The sequence below is a fragment of the Enhydra lutris genome, unplaced genomic scaffold, assembly GCF_002288905.1.
Source record: "Enhydra lutris kenyoni isolate GAN:26980312 unplaced genomic scaffold, ASM228890v2 scaffoldscaffold37, whole genome shotgun sequence".
In the NCBI taxonomy this organism is placed as follows: Eukaryota; Metazoa; Chordata; class Mammalia; order Carnivora; family Mustelidae; genus Enhydra; species Enhydra lutris.
In genome coordinates, this window is record NW_019154121.1 from 26,646,673 (window position 1) to 26,656,646 (window position 9,974).

Consider the following 9,974-nt stretch of genomic DNA (forward strand, 5'->3'; position numbering starts at 1 on the left):
CCTTGGCCCTGTCCTCCACCCTAAGGATACCTGGCGATTGCCTCCCAGCCAGATGGTCAAGAACAGCTAGTTGGGGTGGTATCCCCTCAGCTCCTCCAGGTGGGGATCATCTCTGAGACTTGTTTCCAGATCTTTTGGCATCTCCTCTCCTACCCTTTCTTTGCTCTCTGGGGTGAGCTCATCACTAACATCCCCCAACTCCTGCCCAACTAAAGCCTCCTTAGGCCTCCGGTCTGGGGGGGGGTGGGTCTCTCTAAAGAAGGCTCAGCATCATGTCCTTCCACTCCATCTTGTCTGATCTCCTACAGCTGGATAAGCCAGGGAACCTGGGGGAGAAGAAGGCTCTTGGCAAGCATTTCAGCGGTTTAGGTTGCAAAGATGACCATCCCCATCACCCTGAATTCCCACCACTGCCCCCATCCCTCCAAGTGTGGCTCCACCCAATTTTTTGTTCATTCCCCAGCTCCCACCCACCCTACCCTCTCACTCTATTAGACAACACTGACCCCGAGGAGCCCTCTCAGTCAGTGCTAGGGGCCAGACCAGGCTCCTTCTGGGTGTCCGTGGTCTCCTGAAACCTTCCAGGGAGCAGATTCTGGGTCCTCTGGGTTCTCCACTGCTGTCTGGGGCTGGAGGCAGGACTAGAGCCTGGTGAGAAAAGCCATCAGCTGGCTGGTGTGGTGAAGCCCACTGTCCCCCCAGGGTCTGTCCCCTGCACACCCTGACCACCTCACCATCACTTGACCAGGATGGCTTCTCCTCGTCAGGCGAGAGTGTCTGGGAGGGGCTGGACCAGGGCCTGGACAGGGAAGAGGCTGAAGCCTCACCCCACAGTTCCTGCTGCTGCTGCTGATGGAGCTATATGGAAGGAAGAGGAATGACAGGCTCTCTTGTGCCCCACAGTGGGAAACCCAACCCCTGGACTAGGGGCAGAGGCTTTTCAGATCTCCTCTTTCAGCTCCTACCAAGTATTTCTTTACACTCTACCCCCCACACACACACACCCATCTCCATTTCATTCAGCTGCTTTCTCCCCACATTTCTCTTTCTGGCAACCCTCGGCTCACCTGGTGCAGGTAGATGGCATGAAGACTCATTTCAGCAGAAGCAAGTTCTGGAAGCTGGGCCAACTTCTGGCCCCCAGTGCCTCCTGGGGACACACAGCTGGAACAGAGGACACAGTACACCAAAAACATGCCCCTCCCCCCTGCACCCCTCAATGAGAGTCCAACTTGATCTCCCCTTCCCAAGGTCCCTGCAGACTCCTCCTGGAGGACAAGCTCCCCCCACCCCCCCACCGCCCCACTGCTGCTGTGCCTCTCCCACCTCCCCGCTCTAACCTCGGGTCCTGGGCAAGGCGGGAAATGGAGGCCAAGAGGCTGGCTGTGGCTGCAGCTGGGCAGGGGGCTGTGGGGCTCAGGTCCCGTGGGGGCAGGAGGGGCTGCCCCAAGAGGTTGGCCAGGAAGGCCTCGGGCTGGGAGCAAGAGAAGAGGGCATCAGAAGAGAGGACAGAAGTGGAGGGAGGAGGCCTAGGAAAGGCCTGAGAGCAAGCTAGACCAGGGAGCGGGTTAATACAGAACGTGAGATGGACCGGAGGGCCTGGCAGTGGTCAAGACAGAAGTGCCGCCCAGGCTGCAACTCACCAGAGGTGAGGAAGAGTCGCTGAGCATCCCAGGCGTGGGGGGGCTGCGAACGGAGGTGGCGCCCCAGGCTGCGGCATCTTGTTGTACCCTGCCCCGAAGGTGCCCCAGGAACTTGGAGCTGTGCCCTGGGGGGCGCCATTGTGGGTGGGCCAGGGAGAACCGCATCAAGGAGAGCTCAGTCTTTCCATCTTCTGCGCGCTGAGACAGGGAGGCCTCTGTCTGGCCGGCTGAGAGCCACTGAGAACAAAATCAGCCAGTCATCCAGATGCTGTGGACACTGCTTTTATAGCTTCGGTGGAAGCCTTGTGGGGTAGGCGAGACAGGAAACACCGGCCGCTCCCCAGGTCAAAGACCAGACGCTATGATGGGGACTTGCTCAAGATCACCCAAGAACACAGCAGCAAAGCAGGACCTGGGTCCAGAGCCAGCGCTAGTGGAGGGCGTGGGCTTAGCGTCTTCCCAGCCTGTTCGCACTGGACCCCAGGGCTGGCCTGACTGTCTTCTTCCAGCCCCTCCTACGCCCAGCTCATACCTCCACCTCTCGGCAGTCTTGCCTCCCACGTACTGGAGTTTCAATGTGCTGAGAGCTCTGTCAGCTTCTGTACACATCCTCTCCTTAATCCTCGCAGCCCTGTGCCTTAGCTACAGTCACTGTCCTTGTTTGACTGATACAGACACTCGGGTGTGAGGAAGTGACTAGCTTCCTCACTGGTCACTGGTGGCAAACGATGAGCGTGGCATGGAACCCAGCTCTGCTCTGAGCGAGGCAAGCACAGCCCTGCCCACCCACAACCCCACACAGCCAGGGATGGGCTCTAACCTGAGGGTGCCCGTGGCGCTTCACATCCATAAGGGCAAAGGAACAGATGTCCCCAACGCCAGCCACATCCACAGTGAAATGATGAAAAAAGTCAATGATCTCCAGAGAACGAGGGGAGAACCAGAAGAGCAGAAACAGTGGAGTGAGGAGAGGGGACAGAAGCTCCTCCAGGAGGGAGACCTGGGGAAGCAAGATGAAACTCAGAAGGGGTTGCCAAGGGGTCCCACGCTGGCGATCAGGACCAAGAGATCCCCCGGGGCCGCCGGCCGAGGACCGGAAACCTCTAAGCCAGACGCCTCCCGGCTCCCGGGATGGCCAGCCCCGCGAGCCGAGCCCGTAGGTCCTCAGCTCTCTCTAGGGCGCCCGCGGGCTGCACCGCTGTCTCCGCAGCCCCTCTTCGGGCCGGACCCTCACCGCTCGGTACTGCAACAGCCGCGCCATCTGCCGGTAAGCGCTGGCCTTGCCCGCGGGGCCGGGCTCCTCCGGGAGGTAGTGCATGTGTGCCAAAGCCGCCTGCAGCAGGAACTTCGGGGAGCGACTCCAGCCCTGCTCTTCCGGAATGAAAGACCTGAAGGGCGGGATGGGGGTGGAGAAGGGGCCTGCGGTCAGGACGTACGGACCGGCGGCAGGGCTGCGCGGCGCCAACGGCGGGAGGGGTAGGGACTCGCGGGAGAGTCGCCCCTCCATCCCCGGTCAGAGGCAGGCCCCCCTCCTCTCTGGACAAGCTCCCCAGCACCTGGCCACGGTGGCCGTGACCCCGAGCGCGGTCATGGCGGTGAGCACGTGCTCCACGGCCAGCACGTCCTCGTCGTAGACGGTGAGCACGAGCAGCGCGGCGAAGAGCGCGCCGGCGAAGAAGACGAGCTGGCGGGCCAGCAGCGCCAGCAGGGGTGCGGGGGGCGCGGCGGCGCGTAGGAAGGCGGCGGCCGGCCGGTAGGCGCGGGCCAGGCGCGCGCGCAGCTCGTGCGGCAGCTCGTTGAAGTGGCGCAGCTGCAGGTGGGCCAGGCGGGACCAGCGGCGCGCCCCCAGCGCCCCCGGCTCGCGCCGCAGCAGCTCGGCGTGGCTGTAGAAGGCGTGCAGCACCTGCCAGGCCAGCACCAGCGGGCTTAGCGCCAGGTTCACGGCGGCCAGCAGCAGCACCGTGCGCCGCCAGCGCGCGGCCAGGGCGCCCCGCTGCTCGCTGCGCTTGTAGGCGTCGGGCAGCTCCCAGCCCCCGCGGAAGAGCGAGAAGGGCCCGCGGAAGAGCAGCAGATCGACGTTGAGCGCCAGGCCGCGGCTGAGGAAGGCCGCACTGCCGCCCCAGGGCAGCGCGCAGCGGGCGGGCAGCAGGCCCTTGTTGGCCAGCGCCACCTTGTAGTTGGTGTAGCGCAGGATCCGGTGGTGCACGTCGAGCTCGGTCAGCGGCCGCGGCTGCACGCACAGCCCCCCGCTCTTCTGCAGCGCCAGCAGGCGGGACTGCACCTCGGCCCAGGGCACCGAGCTGAGCTCCTCCTGGGGAGAGGGCACCGTTGAGCGCCAGGGACCTGGATTCCCTGGCACCGCAATGCCCACATTTGATGACCGGAGCTACAGTCCTCATTTGCCCTCTCCCCACCTTGCTCTGCCGGTGTCCTTCAAGGCATCAGACCTGCCACCTTTCCCTTTCTGCCCTCTCTTGCCCTCCCCTGACTTTGTCGCTAACAATCAGGACATTTCTTACTTCCTTTCATCCTCTTCTGAACTGTGTTCCTCCTGCCCCTGCCTCTCCTGAGGCCATGAGTCAAGTGACAAACACCTCATCATTTAACTTCTTCAGGTATCTGATCTCAGCTCCCGAAGAGCAGATAGTCTGGACCCTCCCCCTCTGCCCGGAAGTTCTTCACCTACAGCACAGACTGGCTGCGGGGAAGGCAAACTCTCCTCGTTCCTAGGGTGCCGGCCACCACAGGACAGGAAACCTCCTTGTCTCAGCATGCTTTGAGACCCCCCCCCCCAGCCCCATACCGCCCCGCAAACAGAATAACCTGCCTAAGACACTGGCTGTGTCCGTGTCTGGTGGGATGCTGTCAGATCTCACTTGGGTCTCATCTGCAAACCTCACGTTAGCCCAGTTTCACCCAGCTGCCCCAGTCCGGCTTAGTCAAGTCCCTCCACGCCAGCCTCTCCAGTCCATCCCAGGCTCTCCCCTTCCCCTGGAAGGAATAGGGGAGGAGGAGAAAGAAGGGAGGAGGAGAAGGGTCAGCAGCCTCCTGGAGGAGCAGTGGACTAACCTCTGCCTTCCCTGACCTGGGCTCCCCTGGCCCTCTCCATCCTTCCTGCACTCTGCCTGGGGGGCTTTCTGAAACCCCTCCCTTTGGCTGTGCAGGAGAGCTGTGTGGAAGGTCCTGCATTTCTGAGGGGAAAAGGGAAGCTGGCTACAGAAGGTAGCCTTTGAGCTGGGTCTTAAAAAAAAGAACTCAGGAACAGAGCAAGAAGGAGCATGGACAAGAGGGGGAGGAAAGAAAAGGCCAAGCATGACCTAGTCATCACAGTGGCTCGCTGCAATTAGGGAGTGAGGCCAGATGGGGGCGTGCGATCCCTGGAGGGGGGCCTGACACTCAGTGGCCGACTGATGGGCAGCCATCTCACTGCTGCCCACTTCCGGCACTGGGGCTTGGAATGCCTTCCCATTTCCTAGCCTTCCCAGCCTCACCCAAATTCCTTCTGCCCTGTAAAGCCAGATGGCCTCCCTTCCTCTGAATACCTACTGTTTTAACCACAAGCATGTGACTATATATATCTTCTATAACCTAACTAAATCAACAAAATTCCACTGGGGTCAGGACCATGTTTTCTAAGCGGTGGTCCGCCACCTCCTAACGTTATTCAGGGCCTGGGCACGTGCCTGTGTTCCACTGGGTTCTTCTGCCTGCCCAGCCCCCGCTCCTCCCCTAGTCTCTGCCTACCCCCCGCCCCCGACAGGACCCCCCCACACACACACCTTGTCGGCAGCCTCTCCCACCCAGCTCACCGGAGGTATGTGCAGGGCCTCCCTGTAAAACACCTGGATGTCCCAGTAGCCGAACAGGTTGCAGACTGAGCGAAGCAGCTGTAACAGCCAGAAGGCCGCAGCCAGGGTCAGCAAGAAGACCAGCAGGGGGCTGGAGCGGATCCTGTGTGGGGTGGGACAGATGGCAGTGGGAAAGTGGGGGCCCAATAGAAAGGGAGACCAGACTTGGGGAGAGATGGAAAAGTCACAGAGAGGGGGACCTAGCTACACCAGTGGTTCTCAAAGTGTACACCCTAGGAGTCCGTGAGTCCTTACAGGTGTCTGCAAGGTCCAGACTTTTTCCAGAACACTGAGGCTTTCTGCCGTTTTCACGCTCATTCCCTCAGGAGGGTACAATGGGCCTTTCCAGAGGTTATGTGTGTGACCCCATGTCTTCAGCCAATGGACTGTGTGCTTCTGCACTCTTAGATTGTAAAGTTATTCTCAGCTTTAATCTCTAATTAGGTAAATATAGATAGATACGATTCTCATAAACAAAAGCTCTTGGGTGTTCCTGATCAAGTTCAAGTGTATTAAAGGTGTATCTTTAAAGTATTAAAGACCCAAAACCTGGAGAACTGCTGAACTGCTGATTCAGACCAAGGGACAAAAGGACTGGGGCGGGGGGGGGGGGGGCGGTTCTTGCCTGCTCATCTCCCCTAGCCTCTCCCCCATCCAGCTGTCACTCACCGCTGGGCACACTGGGAGGAGGACAGGATGGCATCTGCCAAGGTTATTTTGTTGTGGAGCAACCCAGGTCTCGTCCGGTTGTTCAGGTGGTTGGCGAAGAGGATGTTGTAATCCACACACCGAAGGAGGAAGGTTGTGAAGGTGACAATGAAGACGAATTGTCTGGGAGACAGGAGCGCAGTGGTCAGCCTCCAGGCCAGCCCTGGGGGGTCCTCCCCACCCTGCGGAGCCCCCCTGGGCTGCTGGGGGTTGGGGGGAGTGGCTGTGCTGGGTGGACCAGAAGCAGACACTACTGAGGAAGCAAGACGGCAGAGCTTAGGGGTGGGACAAGCATCTCACCCCAACTGGAAGACATCCTCCAGCAGGATGCAGGCAAAACCATTCCTCTGATGATAGCTGTAGACGTGGCGGTGCGTCAAGAAATAAACCTGAGGCATGACGGCCCTTTCCTGAGAACCCCTCCCTCAGTCCTCCAAAACAGCATGCTCAGAGCCTCCCTGCCAAGAACAGCCCCCTCCCCTCCCCCACCCCATGCCACTGAAGCCAGGCCGAGCACAAAGGATATCTTGGTGAAGAAGCTGTCCAGATTTTGGATGTGGTGCCAGGAACCTGGGTACAGAGGAGAGACTGCTGGGACTTGGCTGTCCCCTGAGTGACCAGTTCACACCTCAGGAGCCCCAGTCCCTCCCCAACACACTCCCCTCACAGCCCCGCACCCACACTTACCTCGGAGCCCTTCGGGCACGTGGAGCAGGGGTTGCTGGTCTTCCCCGTGGACGGGTGAATCTTGGGACCCTTCAGGGTCACAGTCTTCCAGCCGTTCATAATCCTGCTCAGGGATCAGAGGGCCTATCCGCAGCCCAGGAGGGTCCTGGGGGCATCGGCGTGAGGGAGGGGGAGTCACTGAGGCCAGGGGTGGGTCGGAGTGAGAGCCCCAAGAGGGGGGAGCAGAGGTGGGGGTCATCGTGGACTGTGCCTGTGTTGTTGGGGTGGGGAGGGCACTGTGGCGAGGCTGAGAGGCCCCTGGGGCCTGCACCGCTGGGCAGGGGGGTCCCAGGGCCAGAGGGGGAGCTGAGGAAGGAGAGCTTCTTGTGTGAGGGGCAGGGGACAGAGAGAAGATGGAAATCCTCCCTCCGCCAGGCCCCCGACATGGAGGAGGAGGAAGAGGAGGCAGTGGCATGGGGAGGAGAGGCACCGATCCAGGGCCCAGGTCTCCCCACCGCCCCAGACGCCCTCTGCTCCCCCCCCAGCCCATTCGCCTCACCATCAGACCACTAGCTTCTCTGGAAAGCTTGGAAGGACAGGTGCTGGCGCTGCTTCCACAGAGGTCTGGGGCGCTGAGCAGGGACTTCAACAAGGATAGTGACAACAACAGCGCAGTGACTCAGTCGGGGCAGGCCTCAGGCGTCCCAGCTCGCAGTCACCTGTCTGACCACTCACAACCCTTCCAGGGCAATCTGCGGCCAACTGGCTCGGGGCCAAGCCTCTGTGCCTGGGAGGGGTGTAAGCCAAAGAGGCAGGGGCTAAAGATATTGCAGACCAGAGAACTGTCCCCCAACTGACCACCAATTGTCCCCTCCCCAGACCTCGAGTGGGTTTAAAGGCAAGGCCAGAGAGTAGCAGCCAAAATAACACAGCAAAAAGGAACTCCTATCAGAGGAGTATAAGACTATAAGGCCGAGATGTTAAATCTTTGATTCCTTAAAATCTTGTCTCCCTTCCCCCGACGTACTCCCCAAAGATCAACAGAGAAATGCTTTAAGACCAAAAGCAAAAAGAAGAAAAAGGAAAGAGATGGTGTTCCGTTTGTCTGGTGGTACAAAGGGAAGAGGGGAGACTGCCCGCCTTCGCAGCCAGGCTGGAGGAAACTTGAGGAGGGGGAGGCAGAGGAGAACGGAGAGGCAGCTATCCTGGATATGGGAAGCAGTTTGGAGAGCTTACACTCGAAAAGTCTCTTTGGCGTTCTATTTTTTTTTTTTTCTTCATCCCGTTTAACACGGAAAACCCTCACCCCCAGTCCTGATCCAGTTTTGGGGGGCCAGTGAGCAGCATCAGAGCTGAACCAGCAGAGGGCAGCTGGGGGGAACGGGGTTTGGAAGGGTAATTTGAATACCCAGGCATGAGCTGGCTGAGTTGAGTTCCTTGTTGCCACTTCTACGAGGAGGAGGAGACAGCTAGTTTGTTGGCATGTCCGACGCCATTCCTGAGGCCCTGAATCACCAGGTTTCCTACTGAACGCCATTCCTGAGGTGCTGAGTCAGCCACCCAGGTGTCAGGGCCTCTGGGGCTCAGGCCTGAGGACTGTTGTAGGGGACAGTATCCATGAAATACAGAGAGAAACAAAGTGTGTCAGGAGCGTTCACTGGAGGAATGTGGTGGCAATCATGGAATTGCCCACAAAATGGGAGTCCAGACACGCCTGTTTTTCTCCTGTGCTGCCTTCCAGGGATGGGGATTGTTATAGTAGCTCAGAGCTTGCATCATTTTATCCCTGAGCCACAGGAGGCAGAGCTATGAAAACGAGATTCCCTCCTTCTGGAGGGGGCATCCTAGTGCCCAAGATGGAATCCTGCATTGCAGAGCGGCTAGGAAATTCCCATCTCTCCGAGACAGCTGCCAGGGTGAGTTTTGTAGGCTTTGCCCGATCTCTCCTCAACCTCACTCACCCCAATATTCCACCACACTCACATTAGGATCCTTCCCATACTCCTAGCCTAACTTCAAGCTAATCTGGCACCTTCTTCTGCCCAGTTCCAGCCCAGGCTCATCAATGGACAGCCTCCCTATCACACCCTAATTCAAGTGAATTTATTATATAAAGGGCACTTTTCAGGGCACCTGGGTGGCTCAGTCATTGAGCATCTGCCTTCGGCTCAGGTCATGATCCCAGGGTCCTGGAATCAAGTCCAGCATCGGGCTCCCTGCTCAGCAGGAAGCCTGCTTCTCCCTCTCCCACTCCCCCTGCTTGTGTTCCCTCTCTCCTTTTATCTCTCTCTGTCAAATAAATAAACAGAATCTTTTTTAAAAGAGGGGGCACTTTTCTCTGCCAGGCACTTGGAGGGGAAGGAGGGTATGGATAAATGAGGAGCCACTACCCAGAAAGAAATCACAGCCCATGAGGGCTGTAGCTATGCAAAAAATCACACAGAAGAAATAAATTAATGCTCAACAGAGATACAGAACTGTGCGGTGGGAGCCTTAGGCAAGTCACTTGACTGCGGTGAGGAAGGCATCTATGTGGGGGGGGGGGGCGGGAAGGATCTGGTGTTGCGCCTCCATAAGCTCTACAGGACGTCCACACTAGTGGTTCTCAATCATTAAGGGACGTGTATCAGAATCATCAGGGTAGTTTTTTCCCCAATACACGTGGCTGCCGCCCCTGGAACTCTGACCTGCCTGGGAGAAAGGGGCGGGTGACAAGGAGCGTGAAGATATTTTGAAAAAATTCCCCAGTTTTGTCCCTTCCTCCCCGAGGACCGGCACTCTACACTCCTTGGAGACCCCGGGACATCTGGAGTCCGCCGGCAGCACCCATAGAACAGCCCCGAGGTCAGCGGCTGGAGCGTTACTATGGATACCCCACCGCAGAGGGGCGCCCGGGTCACACACTTGTAAGGTCACCCCAGAGCTGACCCCGGCAGTGGACGCGAGGCAATGCCCCCATCTGATCAGCCCCGCCCAGCCTGGGCGGGCAGGCAGGCGGCTGTCTCCAATCACAGTTCCGGAAGGAGGAGGACCGAAAAGGCTTCCTCCAATCACAGTCTTCGGAGGGATTGACGCGTCTTTCCGCCAGTCGTCGCCGAGGCGCGAAGGG

At 59.0% G+C, this 9,974-nt stretch overlaps 1 protein-coding gene across 1 annotated transcript; it reads right to left on the reverse strand.

The window, feature by feature from the left end:
* Positions 1-520: 520 nt before the first annotated feature.
* Positions 521-7,427, reverse strand: LOC111154535 (autophagy related 9B). The gene is made up of 13 exons (XM_022514196.1): positions 6,887-7,427; positions 6,726-6,769; positions 6,500-6,564; positions 6,161-6,322; positions 5,453-5,594; positions 3,200-3,954; positions 2,878-3,031; positions 2,464-2,643; positions 1,644-1,880; positions 1,341-1,474; positions 1,068-1,164; positions 735-858; positions 521-648 (listed from the first exon to the last, which is right to left on the reverse strand). Exons 1-13 carry the CDS (start codon positions 7,425-7,427, stop codon positions 521-523), a joined length of 2,763 nt encoding a protein of 920 aa, XP_022369904.1.
* Between the last annotated feature and the right edge of the window lie 2,547 nt (positions 7,428-9,974).